The following is an 18,020-nucleotide window of genomic DNA, read 5'->3' on the forward strand; positions in this document are numbered from 1 at the left end:
TAATAAAAGTGAAAACGCAACTTAGTGTGTGCAGAATGTGTTGAATGTGGAGAGGTTCTTCGTGACCCCCATCTTGTCTGACAGGTTGGTAATTTGGCCTGGCTTCACTACTTCCATCCTTCAGTATGAAAACAGCATCATGCTCTGCACTGACGTTAGCCATAAAGTCCTTCGAAGTGAGACTGTTTTGGATTTCATGTTCAACTTTTATCATCAGACAGAAGAACATAAATTTCAAGAACAAGTTTCCAAAGAACTAATAGGTTTAGTTGTTCTTACCAAGTAAGACTGCTTTTTAAAGTGCAAAATAATTTTTTGTGAGTCAAAGTATTGTGACTTTCTAGTTCTACCATGTTAAGAAATAGTATTTAAAATTGAGTGGTGGGAATAGCACAAAACAAGGGTGAGGGTATTTTTCACCTTTCCCAGGATCATAGTTTTGGGGATAACATAACTCATCTGGACAGGACAAATAGCTAGTGATTTTTATCCTTTTAAATTATTTTATTTTCTGTTAGTAATTTAGTCACTTCCCCCATCCATCTGGCATGGTCTGTAAGAAACCCTGTTCCTTCTTTTTCCAACCTTGTATATAAGCAGGTGATTTGAAATTTTAGAGAATACATGCTGTCTAGTCTCTCTTTTTAATATCAGTTCTTCACATTTCCATCAAATGCAGTCAAATCCCAACTGATCCCTAGGTATAACAATAAGACGTACAGAGTGGATGATATTGACTGGGACCAGAATCCCAAGAGCACCTTTAAGAAAGCCGACGGCTCTGAAGTCAGCTTCTTAGAATACTACCGGAAGGTAAGATGCTAGTGGTATTATCTTTTTCATATGAAGTAGTTAGATCTTAGGAGAAATCCAAAATATCTTTGGTAGAATTCTCTAACACTTGTTGCACATTTGGAACAAGTTGCTTTTAAAGCTGTGTGTAAATGTATTTGTTAGGGCAATCACAGCATAATTTTATTCATTACCAAATTATTAAAATGCCTCTTTTTATTTGGTACAGTTCACATAATGAGAAGTGCCCTGTCCTGGTTGCCTTTTTCCAGTAGAATGAAAGCTTACATTTGAATTGAAGCCTATGGAGGACAAGTAGGTTGGGTAACAGGTGGTGAGCAGTGGGAGTTAAGAGCTTGCCATGCTGTCTCTCCCTCCATAATCAACATTTCACTTAATTTCACCTTGGAGAGGGATGCGAATTAAAGATCTTTGAACCTTCAGTATCATTTCTGCTAAACCTACTGCCTGTGGGTTAACTCTTTTGATTTACATGTTAACAAAATGCAGACAGGCTTGTTAGCATAGGCTAGATCAGGTCTTTTGGGCAATTATCTAAAACAATTTTTAAAGAGATGATTCTAGTTTTGAAAAGATCATCAAAGGCAAATAGCAAGAAAGAACAACTATTGACTAGAAGAAACTAAACTGTTTATATAAGAATGCATGCTAACATTGTTTTAGTACTCAGAGATGAGCAGATCTGGCCCCCAAATCCTTAGAACGTCACATTTCATTTGATATGTTAAAAGCGCAGGAAAATTGTTTCTAGAAAACTACCAATTAAAATCTCAAAACTTGTCTTTGAATTGCTAACATTTCACATTTTCTTCTACTTTCAATAGAGTATTTCCTGTTTCTAAAAATTTGGGTAAATGAGCTTAAATATGAAAAGTATTCATATTTTGCATGGAAAGTATGCATCTTATCAGTGGCCTTGGAAAGGTCTGTGTGCTGCTGTCCAGCTGCTCTGCTGTGACTAAAAAGATAAGAAGCCACTACGGAGGGAGGGATTCTATGAGACGCTGCATGAAGGGCTGACCTTATTCCTGGCAAGATGGAAACAGCCAGGGGTCATTTCAGCATGTCTTTCCTCCCACTGTTTTCAGCCTCTTTACTCCTTGAGGACTCCAACCATGCCCAACCTGGATCCCTCTGGGTGTCAGAGGTTACTGTGAGGAATGAGTTGTGGCATTTTTCTGTCGTTAATTTTAGTAATCACTCTCAGGGATGGTAGAAGTTGGTATATCAACAGCAAATATAAAGGAAACATCAGCTGAAAATGTGATTTAAACCTGAAGCAAGGTCAGTGGAACCTCTCCCCTTCCCTGACTGGTACTGAGTGTCCTGTGGCAGCTCATCCTCCTGTAAGTGGTGTTTTATGTGTTATCATACTTAGGAGCTCTGCCCAGACCCCTTTTACTATATGTTCACTCCCTGGGTGATTTCCAGTCTCCTCTGCCCAGGCTTCAGGCATGAAATGTTAAGAATCCCCAGACTTCCAGTTCCAGCCTAGACTTGTCTAAGCTTAGCTGCCTGGTTGTTCTAAGTATTTGGATGACTCAAAGATACCTCTCCCATGTTGCCAATGTTGAATGTGTTCTGTCTTCTCAACACCACCCCTACTCGGTGCTCTTGGTCAACGCAGAGAAGGTAACTTGGACAGAGGCAAGAGATTTTATGGTTTATATACCCCATGCCTAAGTAGGTTCTTGGATATTTGAATAAACAAATGGTGGATGAGTCACACGTCAGATCTCCGCACCTTCCCCTGCCTCCTAGTACTGTTTGTCCAATTCTGTCACTCACCTTGTTATCTGAATTGCCTTCATTTTTCTCCTTTTCTAAATGGCATCTCCTGTCTAGGCCCTATTTTTATAATTCATTTAACTAGTCTTAGTATTTATTTCCTCTGCCTTCTGATCAATCAACTCATACACATCTGTTCTTCTTCTTCCCCTTCCCCCCAGAAATGATGTGGCACCCGTGGCCCTGTGTCTTGTGAAGTGTGGTGATCTTTCTCCATGAGACCCTACTTGCTGCTTTATTCTCATGGCGTGTCCCCCACTGTGCCTTTAGACTAAACACAGGGCTGTGTCCCCTCTGTTGGACACACCCTGTATGCTTGTGCTTGAGATCTCAGCTCAGCTTCTTTCTCTAGAGAAGACTTCTCTGGAAATCAGGGATAATCAGATATCTTTAGTAGAAATAATTAATGAAAGACATTAAGATATTTAAAAGAATCAAAGAATTCTTAGATTTTCTGGTAGAAATGCAGTTTTAGTAGTAAGTGATGGTTTGGGATTGAAGATAATATCTAGGAAACAGAGTAGAAGAAGGAAGGGTGTTTGGAAGAGAAGGTCATAGTTGGTTTTTAAAATAAAAGGTTTAACATTAATGTCTAATAAAAATGAGAGTGCTGTTTTTTCAGGTGTAGAGGAAAATGTTTAAAAATATTTGACAGGGCCAGGCACGATGGCTCATGCCTGTAGTCCCAGCACTCTGGGAGGCCGAGGTGGGTGGATCACCTAAGGTCAGGAGTTCGAGACCAGCCTGGCCAACATGGTGAAACCTCGTCTCTACTAAAAATACAAAAATTAGCTGCGTGTGGTGGCGTATGCCTGTAATTCCAGCTACTTGCAAGGCTGAGGCAGGAGAATCGCTGGAACCCGGGAGACAGAGGTTGCAGTGAGCCGAGATAGCACCACAGCACTCCAGCCTGGGCGACAGAATGAATCTCTGTCTCAAATAAATGAATGAATGAATGACAGGCTGTTTGGGCCCTAAGAATATAAAAGTGGAGGGGGGGTAGTGAGTACAAGTTATGTATCAGGAACCACGCCCTTAAGGCCTTGGGTGAAATTGGGTGAGAGAGGGCACACTTCTGAAATTACGACCACGCTTCTACCGTGTGTGTTTGCAAGTCAGTGATGTGGTATGGAGGGTAACTGTTCCCAGACTCCTCATTTTAAAACGTGATAAAATAGGTAGTATAGCTATGTGAAGCAGAAGTCAGATATGAGTGTTCTACTTAAAATTTTCTTATTTGAAACAAGAATGGGCTAGAATTCATGGTTTCTTAATTCACGAGGGTTTGTAGTAGGTGGCCAGGACCTTGTCATATGCTAGGAATAAGAAATATGCAAGTACCCTTAGTCTGCTGATGAGAGACAGACTAAGGACATGCTGTGATGATGTTCTTCTGGTGTGCTCAGTGGAGGTGTGTGGTTTTTTTGTTCTTCTGGTGTTCTCAGTGGAGGTGTGTGGTTTGTTCTTCTGGTGTGCTCAGTGGAGGTGTGTGGTTTTTGTTCTTCTGGTATGCTCAGTGGAGGTGTGTGGTTTTTTTTTTTTAAAAGCTGGATCTGAATTAAGCAGGATGCTAAGAAAATCTGTTTTCAGCAAGATGCAGGATGTGATAGGAAAGAGGATCTTTGAGACACAGAGCCAGAACCTGTAGTGAAGAGAACTCAAACAAAGTCTGTCATGGTTCTAGAATTGCTGAGCTGAGCTGGAGGCCAGAGAGCTCATCTTTTGAGGACATTAAATCATGAATATTGGCTGGGTGCCGTGACTCACGCCTCTAGTCCTAGCATTTTGGGAGGCTAAGGCAGGCAGATCACCTGAGGTCAGGAGATGGAGACCAGCCTGGCCAACATGGTGAATCCTTGTCTCTGCTAAAAACACAAAATTAGCCAGGCACGGAGGTGCACGCCTGTAGTCCCAGCTACTCAGGAGGCTGAGGCAGGAGAATCACCTGAACCCGGGAGGCAGAGGTTGCAGTGAGCCGAGATCATGCCACTGCGCTCCAGCCTGGGTGACAGAGTGAGACTCCATCTCAAAAAAAAAAAAAAAATCATGAATGTCATTTTTTGCTGTTTAACGAATTGTAAACACTTATTTTGGGCAGTGATTGCATATGGGGAACCTTAATACTTCTTAATTGAAATTTGACTTCTTGAAAATGTCAAGATTTTATAAAAAACTTTTTCTAATTAAAAATGCCCTGTAGCATAGGAACTTCTTCCCTTCCCCTCTTTATTCTTACAGTGAGACTGCTTTTATTAGTAAGTTCTTACAATAACAGAAAATAGTTTTAGAGGAATCATCCTATGGTGAAGATGCAGAGTTACACAGACTACTGTTTCTAAACCAAGAAATAAAAAATTAAGCAACAAGAACTGTGACTAACAAAGTCTGAACTCAGAACCATACCGTCCTGGACCATCACAGTTTTTAGGAAAAAGATAGGGCGCTCAGTAGAGCATAGAAATCACAACCTCTGTTTTAAGAAGGTTAAAAAAAAATGCCTTTTTTAAAACTTTACTCTGAAGCTATTATCAGCCTTGCTATTGGCATCAGCTCTTTATTTTTTTAAAAAATGAAACCCTTTTTGCCCACTGAGATGCTACTCGAGGCATTTGCCGTGAACAGCGACCCTTTCCTCTCTTGAGCAGCAATACAACCAAGAGATCACCGACTTGAAGCAGCCCGTCTTGGTCAGCCAGCCCAAGAGAAGGCGGGGCCCTGGGGGGACACTGCCAGGGCCTGCCATGCTCATTCCTGAGCTGTGCTATCTTACAGGTACTGTTATATTTCATTTACTCGGAAGGAAGCCACTGGATTTACCCTTTCTTTCCTAGTAGTCCTCAGACATTCCTTTACTTCCCCTTCCCTCCCCCCAGAAAACCTTTTATTAAAACTGCTTTCTTTCCTGGGAATTCCCACTCACCATCACCCTATACTCCAGTTATTTAGACCTGATTATTATTTCTCTAACCATATGCCTTTAAATGTCTTATTTAAAGGTCTAACTGATAAAATGCGTAATGATTTTAACGTGATGAAAGACTTAGCAGTTCATACAAGACTAACTCCAGAGCAAAGGCAGCGTGAAGTGGGACGACTCATTGATTACATTCATAAGTAAGTCATTGATTTCACTGGGGCATGGTTTCAGTTTTGTGTTTAGTATTTTATGTGGCTTTGAGGGGTATCTTTTGAGGGAGTGGCATAAAGTAACTTTCTCCTTTTGTATCTGTAGTATTTGGGGTGGGCTTGTTCTTCGTGTTTCTAAGCAAGGCTACCTATACCTCACTTATTCCTCAGGAAATAATGAAGTTAAACTTTGCAGCGCGTAGTCTTTCTAATTCTTCTGTTAGAAAAAGGTAACAACAGAAAAAGGGGATGTTTTTGGTCAAATCTTTTTTCTACCTTTGTTATATCAAGGGGTTTCCTTTGACGGGGAGAAAGTTTGGGCATCAGAATTTTAAGTTGAAGAATGTCATGAAGAGAAACCTGAAGGTGATGAGAGAAAGATGATTGTGCTCCTGTGCCGGCTGGCATTCTCACCAGCGCCTTAACCCTGACGGCGACATTGGAATGTGTTGTAGGCTGGAGTGGATATCTGTTTGACTGTGTCTTTTTGCTGTGTCTCTTTGTTGAGTGGCATGTAAATGTGTTAAATTTACAGAAACGATAATGTTCAAAGGGAGCTTCGAGACTGGGGTTTGAGCTTTGATTCCAACTTACTGTCCTTCTCAGGAAGAATTTTGCAAACAGAAAAGATTCACCAAGGTGGAAAAACAGTAAGGCAGTTTTTTGTCGTTGTCGTTGTTATTGTTGTTGTTTTTGAGACGGAGTCTCGCTCTGTCCCCCAGGCTGGAGTACAGTGGTGCAATCTCAGCTCACTGCAAGCTCCGAGTAAGGCAGTTTTTAAAGTTGACAATCAAGTGAGACTTGGGTCAGATGACAATAAAGCAAGTGGGAATAACTGAGTTCCATGCCAGAATGATCTTTTCCTCACCTTTCTCTTCTCCCCTTGCACATCCACTCTCTATCAACCCACGTGAGCAGCCCTGGACTTCAGAAATAGGTACATCCCAGGAGGAGAAAACGTGGAAGCCCTAGAGAATGTGGAGCCTGTAGCTGGGTCCTCAAAAATAATCTGTAAGACTTAGCTAAAAAGTGGTTCGATTTTTTTTTTTTCAATAACTTGAGCTAAAGTGTAGAATCCTAACTATCTGCTTGGGTTGATATTTTGACTGCCACTAAAATGATGGAAAATCCCTGATTTGATTGGCCTGGACCATTTGTTTATAGAGATAATATATTAATTATTATGATACCTTTTATGTTTCATTTTCAGAGAAGGAAAAGTATTCTAAAAATATTTTTAGTGTAATTAAAGCACTGTAAAGTGCCAATATTTTTAATTTTTTTTTTTTTTTTTTTTTTAGAAAATGTTGTCCTTCCTGCCTTTGAAATGTCCTGTGAACAGTGATCTCATAATGTAATTTAATAGTCTGGTTGCATCATTTACGCTATCCCCTGCATGAGGCCAGTCAGGGAGGTGGCCAGGACACACAGAAGACACCGGGCTGCTCCCTGTGATGACCAGCACTCGGGTGCTGTGCTTCGCGTTTATTTCACTTTCTGTCTTGCTGTCAGAGGTTTTTGTAGCTTGCTTGCGGCATATAACACCTCAGTCAAGTTGCTTTACTCTCAAAGCCTTATTTTTTAATATTTTCATTATGAAGAAAAGAGTAGCTATACTTGTAAGATTTTTTAAAAGCTTAAGGAGAATGCAACTAAAGCATTTAGGGAAGTACCTGGTCCAAGTAAGCATTTGAGTGGCAGCTGTCTGTATGAGTGTATTTTAAGTAAAATTGCCATCATCCTTTGGATATGTTTTAGAGTCTGCCCCTATTGAGGACATTTTCTCTGTCCCTGTAATTCAAGCATAAGAGCAGTACACTAAGTTTCAAAATATGCCATGGTACGATTATTGAAGACTTTTTGGCTTGATCACTGAGAACTTACAATGGAATTTACAGTGTGTCTGAACTCTCTTCTAGTTTGATTACAATCCACAATTTGCAGATTGGTCCAAAGAAACAAGAGGTGCACCATTAATTAGTGTTAAGCCACTAGATAACTGGCTGTTGATCTATACGCGAAGAAATTATGAAGCAGCCAATTCTTTGATACAAAATCTATTTAAAGTTACACCAGCCATGGGCATGCAAATGAAAAAAGCAATAATGTAAGTTAATCAAGTCATTTCTGCTCTGAAAGTTGCTTAGCAGTCATTTGAGGGGGTGGGAACTCAAAAGTGATGGAACTATTAAAAATACAAACTACTTTATCTTAATTGAAAGATTTGATGTGGCTCCCTGTAATGCAGATAAACAGAAACATATTTTCATAACTAAGAATGGGTGGGAGAAACAACCAAGTAAGACCGTTTCTGAAACCTGCGTGCTTAAAATATTGCTTTTTGTATTAGAAACAGCCCTTGGCATGAATGGCTAGTCTCGGTGTTTGATTTCATGTTTTATACAGAAACGTTTCGTGTGTTACACAGGAGAGTGTTTATGCATGGTCCATTTGTCGCTACTTTGTCTGAATGTCGGATTGTGTACTTTCCTTCTAGGATTGAAGTGGATGATAGAACTGAAGCCTACTTAAGAGTCTTACAGCAAAAGGTCACAGCAGACACCCAGATAGTAAGTAACTAATTGACATACAGGCAGTTTTCGGTGAAAGAGCTTTTTCGAAGGGGGCATTTGTACATTTTGGAACTTGGAGTTCTTTTTTCAAATGTTAATAGGTTCTCAAACTAGGCACAAAATATGTTTTGTAACCATGAAGTAGCTAAGCTAATGCTGGCTTTAGTTGTGTACCTAGGAGCTTGGTTTACACACTGCAAAAGGTGAGGAAGGGGTGGAGAAAAACAAAGCCATCTTCAATTTATTCAGACCCAAAGGCTTTACTTAGTCTAGAAAATTTGTAAAATACAGAAAAGCACAGAAGTAAAAATCAGCTGTTGTTTGGCACACATAGACGTATGATTGTGTAATTACATGGAAGCTCCCCAGACAGCCTAGTGCCAGGTATGGCAAGAGCAGGGTTGCAGAGAGCAGGGAGCCCTGAGTGACACTCAGCAGCTTGTCAGCTTCCGCGTGCATCCACGTCACCCCGAGGGGTCGGGATAGGGATGCAACCACTCTCCTAAGCTCTTTCCCCTTTTATCTGCAAACGTGTTGTTATGTGTGCTTGACCCACCCATCCAGGTGAGTGAGTGATGACTCGGGAGGGGAGGACTGAGTCCCGAAGAGCCCATATGCCTGTTTGCCAGAGTCTTGCTGCCTAGCGTGGGTGTGTGGGAGGTACAGAGGGTTAGGAATTGGAGACGGGGACATTAGATGATGGCAGCCACTTAATGACAGGTGGTTTTCATCAGTGATCTGAAATTGTGGGGACGTGCAGCAAGTGTGTGTTGTGGTTTCATTTTTGTTGTAATCTGTAGCACAGTTAGTTATTAAAAGGATAAACTCTGAAATCAAACCCCTGGGTTCACATCCCAGCTCAGCCATTTGCCTGATCTTCATCAAGTGCTTCTGGCTTTATTTTCTTTTCTGAACAAATTTAGGTGGTAGTAATAATAGTAGTGAACCCTCATAGCACTTCTGAAGTTTAATGGCGTTGTCATGCCCGGCCCCTCCCTAGTAGCCCAGGACATGTTAATCACTGTTGCTGCTGCTGCTGCCAGCGCCAATCAGCTCCTCAAACTCAGCGAGTCTGAGTTAACTCTTCATTTTCCTAATCCCATCAGTGTTTTGAATTATTCAAGGGAAAATCATCCCCCTTTTCTCAAGCTAGTTTTTTAGGCTATCAGGTATGTCTTGACTCACTGTCCAGCTTTCTATAAATTGTTGGTTAGAAACTGTCCGTCACTTTTGCACACTGCTCTCTAGTGCAAGGCCATCTGCCTCGTTCCTGTCGCGTCCCCAGCACTGAGAACGGGGCCTTCTGTATTGCAGGCACCAGCATGTTGTACGACTACAGCCTGGCCTTGTTCACCATGGTAGTGCTTTAGGCGTGGTCAGGCTGTCATCCTGCTCATCCTCTCTCTCATGCACATGCCCCCGCACACACTTCTGACACACTTTTCTCAAACTTGCCTTTGTGTTTTCCAGCAAAGTTTTCAACTTGAAAGCTAAGTTATATTTCTTCTCTAACACTCCTCCCACCCCTGAAATTCTATCAACATTGATATGGTTATTGTTTTTAGTTTGCATCTAGAGTGTAGCCTTTATAAACATGAGATGCAGTGCCGTAGTTGTCTTTTTAAGTCCACACACCCAGCCTAATGTAGCAAAATAGAGTCAGACTCGGCGTCGGGGAACTCCGGAGTTGTCCAAGTCTTAATCACATTTGGTGTAGAATCTCCTTTGCATTCAGTCTTTGTCCAAGAACTTGGAATTGTGGCCTCAAGACTTCCTGGTCCATAGTGGAAGAAAGAGAGTAGGGCTTAGACATTTACTTTGCAGAAGTGAAAGCACAGCTGAGCCAAAGACCATGACCCCTGAAGAGCTTTCTTTGCACTCTACACCCCCATGCCCTGTTCCCATAACCATTCCCTGCCCTGCTCTTGCTGCCATGAGCCCCTGGGTGTTGGGGAGGGTGTCTTACAAGTAGTCCTTTTATTCAGGTTCTCTCAACTTGTCCAGTTTGAATATTCCATCTATTTTGCTGGGGCCCTGCCTGATAAAATCTCCAAGACAAGTACTTCAGCTCTCCTTATTTTTAGCAGAGTTGGTTGGTTATTGTTAGAAAACTGACATACAAAGGTCATAGTAGCCTGGGACTGCAGTGGGTGTCACCTAGAAGTTCAGTGAATTCCTATTGCTTTTTATACCTGTAGCATAAAATTGCCACAGATCTGCTGAGGGAACATGGAACTTGCAAAAGATACAATGACAATATGAGATTAAGATGTAAGTGGTAAGGAAAATTATGATAGGTTCTACTATTATGTGATTATGATTATAAAGTAGGAAGGGAAAAATGACATGCATGTGAACAATAATTAGTTCAGCAATTTCACTGATTATTAGGCATTTATATCCTTGGCTATTTTAAAAACAAGTTGAAAGTATATTTCTAGTTCACAGGAAACATTCTGAAGACAGCAGCACGTTGTGGGGTATCGAGTGCTAGGATGAGTTTCTTCTGCCCCGTTGAGTTTTCATACAGCCACATTGCAATGAGTTGGCAAAGACAGATTTAGTGATAAACGATACATCTGTGTTGCTGTAAGCCTAAGAAATGAATTGGCTTCCTCTAATGTGTTCATTATTTTAGCCCTTCATGTCACACTTTAGATCCCACAGGCAGATAGCTATTATGTTATCTGGGTAATGGAAACACCCAAGGTGGGAAAATTATTTTGCTGGGCACTATAAAAAGGGAAGAGAAGAATCTGGGAATATAAATTGGAGAACATGGCAATGAGTTAAAACCTGGATTCAGGCCAGGCGCGGTGGCTCATGCCTGTAATCCCAGCACTTTGGGAGGCTGAGGCAGGCGGATCATGAGTCAGGAGATTGAGAACATCTTGGCCAACACGGTGAAACCCCATCTCTACTAAAAATACAAAAATTAGCCAGGCATGGTGGCATGCACCTGTAGTTCCCGCTACTCTGGGGGCTGAGGCAGGAGAATCAGTTGAACCTGGGAGGCAGAGGTTGCAGTGAGCCGAGATTGTGCCACTGCATTCCAGCCTGGGCAACAAAAGCAAAACTCCATCTCAAAAACAAAACAAAACAAACCAAACTCCAGAAAGTTAAACTTGGATGCCCAGAATTGGGGCAGGGGTACATTTAGATCAAGCGCTCTGTTTTGTCCCCAAAATTGTCCATGGACCTCTTGTGGAAGTTCATAGTTTGATCAGATTCTCAATCCAGAGCTTTAAAGCTTACAAGTTACGATTGTAGGTGAATCGTGAGTAAATTAAGACTGTGGAAAATCTTTAATCTGTCTACCTGTCGCTTGTCACTACATTTTTCTGTGCTGGTTACATAGAGCATATTTAAGTTCTCAAGTTTAAACAGTATTCAGTTTTGACTTGTAGTTTGCTTAACATGATTTATTTCATTCGCGCGCACTTATCATTTAGTTGAACATGATGAGCAGTATTTGTTAATGTCCTACTGATTAGCTGTGTGGCTGAAGTGAATAGTAAAATAAATGATCATGTTCTTGACGTTGATACTTCACGGATGAGTTTAGTTTCCTGTCCTCTCCCTTACTCTTAATCATCTGTCTCCTAATTCTTTGTAACGAGGGCACTTTGTTTTCAGGTTGTCTGTCTGTTATCAAGTAATCGGAAGGACAAATATGATGCTATTAAAAAATACCTGTGTACAGATTGCCCTACCCCAAGTCAGTGCGTGGTGGCACGAACCTTAGGCAAACAGCAAACTGTCATGGCCATTGCTACAAAGATTGCCCTGCAGATGAACTGCAAGATGGGAGGAGAGCTCTGGAGGGTGGACATCCCTGTGAGTTTGATTTAATTGGTAGATGCCGTTTTAAAATGGGTATTTAAGAACATGGGTTTACTTTTTAAATGTTGCTGGTACTTCATTGTATCTAAAATTAGCATATTTGTATTGAAGCTGAAGCTCGTGATGATCGTTGGCATCGATTGTTACCACGACACGACAGCTGGGCGGAGGTCAATCGCAGGATTTGTTGCCAGCATCAATGAAGGGATGACCCGGTGAGTGAGACTGGGCTGCTGCGGGTGGCAGTGAGGACATAGAGCAGGGGTCTGGAGGTTCAGGAGTAGTGTTCGTTCTGCGTTGTTATCCTTCCACTTTCTCAATTATATACAGCAACGAATTTAGGAAAGAAAAATAATGACCTACCCTAGCTCTTGAATGACTTTCATCCTGTATTCGTCAAACTGCATTTCAGATTTTTTTTTTAATCATATGTATTGTCAAGTACATCTTGTTAAATGTGACTCTCTCTAAAAATGTATTTGTTTAATAATATTTATGGGCCACTGAAATGTAGTTTCACATTTTCATGTAGAAAAACCACTTCAGTATACCCAGTCACTTGTATTTCAACATAATAGCATTATTTTTCTGTGCTTTTCTTGGAACTAAGGGAATTGCCAAGAATAGTAATATATGAAAACTGAAGGCATATTAGTTGTTGACATTAGTAATGGATATGTTTCAAGGTCTTTTATCATTTTTTACTTTTAGTTTCAGGGGTGCATGTGCAGGTTTGTTACATAGAGTAAACTCGTGTCATGGGGTTTGTAGTTCAGATTATTTCATCACTCAGGTACTAAGCCTAGTACCCAGTAGTTATTTTTTTCTGCTCCTCTCCCTCCTCCCACGTTCCACCCTCAAGTAGGCCCTGGTGTCTGTTGTTGTCCTCTTTGTGTCCATGAGTTCTCATCATTTAGCTGCCACTTATAAGTGAAAACAGGTGGTATTTGGTTTTCTGTTCCTGCATTAGTTTGCTAGAGGTAACGGATGGAGCTGAAGGTCTTTTATCTTTTAGAAGAGTGAAACTTACAATGAATAGTTTCTCAAGAGCACAGCCATGAGTGTGCTTCTGTGTGTATTTAGGTGTAATAAACCTGGGCAGCGCCTCTGGGTATTATAGCTAAATTCTATTTTCTCCCCAGCAGCTGGAATCATGGTATTGATTTGTAATGAAAACAGACACAGTTTGTGATGCTGATACGGGATCTCTTGTATCCTGCTTCTGTGTAAGGTTTTATAAAGTATTTGGAGATGTTAACAGATGTCTTTAAGGCAGTTACAAAGATGACAGATTGCTAAGAGTGAAATAAATATAGAATAATTCAGAAAGGAAAAATTGATAGACAATTGCATTCTTATTCTAGTTGTGTTTTTCTCTGAATAGCTGGTTCTCACGCTGCATATTTCAGGATAGAGGACAGGAGCTGGTAGATGGGCTCAAAGTCTGCCTGCAAGGTTAGTCTCCTGTGGGGTTGCCGTTCTGCTCTCTAAACTGGGGTCTTCCAGAAATTACCCTGAACTGTGTTACTGATGTGCCCAGAATTTGGGAAGAACAGACTAGTTGTGTTGTAGGCATGAATTGATGTAAAACTTCTCTGGCCTGTTTCAGCGGCTCTGAGGGCTTGGAATAGCTGCAATGAGTACATGCCCAGCCGGATCATCGTGTACCGCGATGGCGTAGGAGACGGCCAGCTCAAAACACTGGTGAACTACGAAGTGCCGCAGTTTTTGGATTGTCTAAAATCCATTGGTAGAGGTTACAAGTAAGCATGCAAATTGTAAAGCATTTTCTTTTTATAAAACTGCACCTTTGTACCTTTGAAATTAGCATCACAAGATGAAAGGATAAGGGAGAACCTAACTTGAGGTAATGGGAAGGGCAGAGGGAAGTTTCTATTGGAAATTTTTCACAAGAAGGCTGAATTGAGGGGTAGTATAGGGGTCATTCCTTCACAGAATAGGACAGTGAGACACCATTACCAATCATCGATCAGCTTGCTTTCTTACCTAAGGCCTTGGAGTGCAAGTATCTGATAATTCTGTACATCCAAAGGTGTCCACAGGATTCATTATTGAAATAAGTGTTCCTGACAGTCTTAGCTTACTGAATACTTGTTTCATTTCCTCGTGGACTTGACTAGTGTTTGATCAGTAAGGTGATTGGGAGCATCTAGTCTCATGGGGCAGGGGTAGTTCTACTTTGTCCCTTTTTTTTTTTTTTTTTGAGATGGAGTCTCGCTGTGTTGCCCAGGCTGGAGTGCAGTGGCACAATCTCAGCTCACTGCAACCTCCGCCTCCCAGGTTCAAGCGACTCTCCTGCCCCAGCCTCCTGAGTAGCTGGGGTTAACAGGCGTGCACCACCACACCCGGCTAATTTATGTATTTTTAGTAGAGATGGGGTTTCACCATGTTTGCCAAGCTGGTCTTGAATTCCCATCCTCAGGTGATCCACCCATCTTGGCCTCCTAAAGTGCTGGGATGACAGGCATGAGCCACAACCCCCAGCCTCTACTTTGTCCTTTTAAGCAATGTGGACAGCCGAAGATGGTATCCAGATGCTGCACTTGTTTTCCTTTGAAACCCATATTGGTTTTTGTCTTCCTCTGCTCTCCTACAGACATTTCCATCAGTGCCATTGTGAGTCAATAAAACATGTACCATCGCAAGAGAGATGTTCTAATCAGTTACGTTAACTAGTCCTCTTTCTCTTTATCAGATCTGTGAGTGATTTGAAATCAGGGACTGTTGTATTAAGGGCTAAGTGCATAATACATTACAGATTTAAAGATTGAACTTTTCAGGATATTTGGGAGATCTTGGATCCTGTTTTGTGTGCTTGCACATACATATTACACACCCATTATTCTTGTATTTTAGCATTTTGTATCATTATAGAAAGGAGGGATTCTGAAAGCCACTGGCCACATCTGGGGCTTGATTTTACCTAGTGTGTAGGAAAAGGACAAGCACCAAGAGCTCATTCCTTATTTCTACTAAGGGGCTTCCGAGTCATCTTTGGCCAATGCTAAAAGGCCCCACACAATAAGTGTTTATCCCAGACATTTCTTAAAATGAGATGTGATGCCATGAAGGTCTCAGAGAAAGTCAGGAGTGTTTTTATCTTTTTTGAAATAGTTGTGTTTCAGATTAAAAGACCACGCATTTGTTTAATATTTTGGAAATGAAAGTTAATGTTCTTTCCTATTCCCTTAAGACTCTTAATGCTTATATTTTGTCAAATAATGATACTTTTTTGTTTTCAGGCTTTAGAAGCCTTATTGTATGCTGTTCTCTGACTTGGCCTTTCTGTCTGTGCAGGGAGGTGTGGTGTGGTGCGTGCGGCAGGCAGTAAAGGAGGCTCTGACTTGGACTGCTTCTTTCCTACTCTTTTTTTCCTGTGATTTACTACTTGAGCACACAGTGTTTTCTAGTCTTCATTGTCGTTTCCTCATACCTGAAGTGAAGGAAATTGTCAAGAAATGATGAATAGAGGTCATAGTGCAAGTTCATCACATTCCCTTGAGCTGAATTGTAGGGCTACTAGGAGTACACACTCTTGGCCTTGCTGGGTCATCTCTGTTTCTTAGGGTCCTTTGGGTTTGATTCCCAGAAGGACTGGCAGAAATCGCTCTTGAAAAGGAGGTTGCCACCCTAGTGAATGAGTACCTGTGGACAGTCGTCCTGAGCGTGCAGAGTGGAGCCTGGTGCAGCTGGTGGGTGCGCCTGCACGGCTCCATCAGCGAATGGGAACACAGTGTTGCAGGGAAGGAGAACCTAACTCGACTGCTTGGGCTGACACTTAGCGCACTGTTGCGTGAAGTAGACTACACACTGTGAACTGTGGCAGTAGAGATCAGTGGTAAAAAGCAATATTCTTAAAATCAGAATTCATTTAATCCCAGCTTTACCTTCATTTGTAGAAGAAGGGAACAGTTAACTGAGGCGTTGCAAGAAGTAAATGAAAATATATGTAATGCACTTCACACAGTATCCAGTAAGTATTCAATACATGGTAGATAGTTCTAGGAAAAACCTTCAAGTTGTACGTAAAGGTAAAATATCTGAGAATTATTCTTCACTTTTAAAAAATGCAAAGTTTGGACTTAAATGTTTGTATAATAGTCATCATTAGAACCACAATGTTTGCTTTCAAATTGAAATGTTGCTTTTAAGCTTTTATAGCGACGTATCACAGGGCAGCTGATTTAGAGTGTTTGATACAAGAACAAATCAGAAAGTCATGCCAGCATATTTGTGACCTGTTTTTGTTACTGTATTTGCAAAATTGTTTCTCGTGATGTTATAGGATTAACGTTATCCACCTATGTCCTTCCATTCCCAAGACTGATACTTGTTTTAGATGCTATCATGAAGTCCTAGATTGTCATCACTTTCTAACAAGGCCCTATGCTGAACTTAATCTCTGTAAGTGGCAGAGGCATTTGAAACAGAGGGCTGCACATGTTTTCAACACGTTCATTGTGGCTTTGTTATATTCAGAGCTATTAGAGTGGGCAGTCGCTGGGCAGCAGTAGTCTACGTAGGCAGATAGGGACATTTCTGAAGATGTCCTCTGCTTACTCAAGTACTCTCACTGAGTTTCTTGCCCTATTTAATTTTCAGTGAAAAACATCAGCAAAATTGCCAAGTCAAACATTACTAGGTCCATACTGTATAAAACCCTCTGCTTCCCAGTGTTGGAAATCAAGTGTATCTGTCCTCTTAAGGAACTAATGTTGTAGTTGGAGATGGAGGTGCTAATAATCATGTTTATCTAGTGCTTACTACCTGGCAGTGCTGTTCTAATTGCTACCTGTTCTAATTCATGGATTAACTACATGGATTATGTGTGTACAAGTGTGGCTGCTTCAGAAGGATTTGAAGTGAGCCTGGAGGAGGGGGTGGAAAGGGATGTGAAAGGTACTCAAGCAGGCCACACAGTGCAAGTGCAGGGCTGCTCTCAGCAGGGTCAGAGGGAGGGCAGAAGGGCCAGGGATCTGCTGGGATGGACAGCTGATAGTGCACGGGTGTGTCCAGGCCAAGAAGCCTGATGAACCTTGACATAGGAGAGCCGCCTGAAGAATTCAGGTGGGGATGGATGGCTTAAAAGGGCAGCCTCTAGTACGGGTGCATCTGACATGTGGTAGGCCAAGGATTGTGGGGCTGTCCTAGGGTCTGCACAAAATGTCATTTGAGACTCCAGTGAAACACTAATATGAAAATGAAGTTACTCCTCCTGAAAAAGGTATATGAATATGTAGTATGTGTGTATGAGAGTGTGTGTGTGTGTGTGTGTATCCCGATATATTGTGAAACAGTAATTTTGAAAAGCACTACTTAAATCCACTTACCTATCAAAGATTTTAGAGTTAATATTATATTTTCTACACAGTAGAAAATGCCCACTGAAGACTGTTATAAATTGTGAATTTTGAAGGCCTGCTGGATTTAACATTTTGGTGTGATAGATATGTAATGTGTTTGGTCTGTGGATAAACCATCTACATGACCGCGTGTCACAGGACATAAGTGCCATTTGGTTTCCCTCTCACCGTTTATCCTTGGTCTTTACTCCTTTCAAGAGTAAGATCCTGATCCTTCTCCGCAACCTGGACAGATGATACGCCCCAGGAGGGACGTGTTCCTTTTTAAATGGAGCATATGAACACCTGAATGAATGAGCGCCCTGAAAATATGACTGGCTAAATGTAGTTACATTCATCATCATTTTTAAGCCCTAGACTAACGGTAATTGTGGTGAAGAAAAGAGTGAACGCCAGATTTTTTGCTCAGTCTGGAGGAAGACTTCAGAATCCACTTCCTGGAACAGTTATTGATGTAGAGGTTACCAGACCAGAATGGTAAGTTCCGTGTGTT

At 41.4% G+C, this 18,020-nt stretch overlaps 1 protein-coding gene across 8 annotated transcripts in view; it reads left to right on the top strand.

Annotated features, from left to right (window-relative positions):
• Positions 1 to 18,020, top strand: part of PIWIL1 (piwi like RNA-mediated gene silencing 1) — a 75,694-nt gene that overhangs the window by 11,293 nt on the left and 46,381 nt on the right. For 6 of the 8 annotated variants that reach the window (XM_054527750.2, XM_054527751.2, XM_054527749.2 and 3 more), the window contains exons 8-19: positions 85 to 282; positions 702 to 813; positions 5,247 to 5,373; positions 5,598 to 5,715; positions 6,263 to 6,377; positions 7,647 to 7,834; positions 8,225 to 8,297; positions 11,937 to 12,137; positions 12,255 to 12,358; positions 13,528 to 13,598; positions 13,753 to 13,906; positions 17,879 to 18,004. In XM_054527750.2, coding sequence (XP_054383725.1) covers positions 85 to 282; positions 702 to 813; positions 5,247 to 5,373; positions 5,598 to 5,715; positions 6,263 to 6,377; positions 7,647 to 7,834; positions 8,225 to 8,297; positions 11,937 to 12,137; positions 12,255 to 12,358; positions 13,528 to 13,598; positions 13,753 to 13,906; positions 17,879 to 18,004 — 1,587 coding nt within the window. The remainder of the gene's footprint in view (positions 1 to 84; positions 283 to 701; positions 814 to 5,246; positions 5,374 to 5,597; positions 5,716 to 6,262; positions 6,378 to 7,646; positions 7,835 to 8,224; positions 8,298 to 11,936; positions 12,138 to 12,254; positions 12,359 to 13,527; positions 13,599 to 13,752; positions 13,907 to 17,878; positions 18,005 to 18,020) is intronic. The other 2 variants (XM_054527754.2, XM_054527752.2) reach the window with 1 other exon arrangement.

Source organism: Pongo abelii, chromosome 10 (assembly GCF_028885655.2).
Source record: "Pongo abelii isolate AG06213 chromosome 10, NHGRI_mPonAbe1-v2.0_pri, whole genome shotgun sequence".
Classification (NCBI taxonomy): Eukaryota; Metazoa; Chordata; class Mammalia; order Primates; family Hominidae; genus Pongo; species Pongo abelii.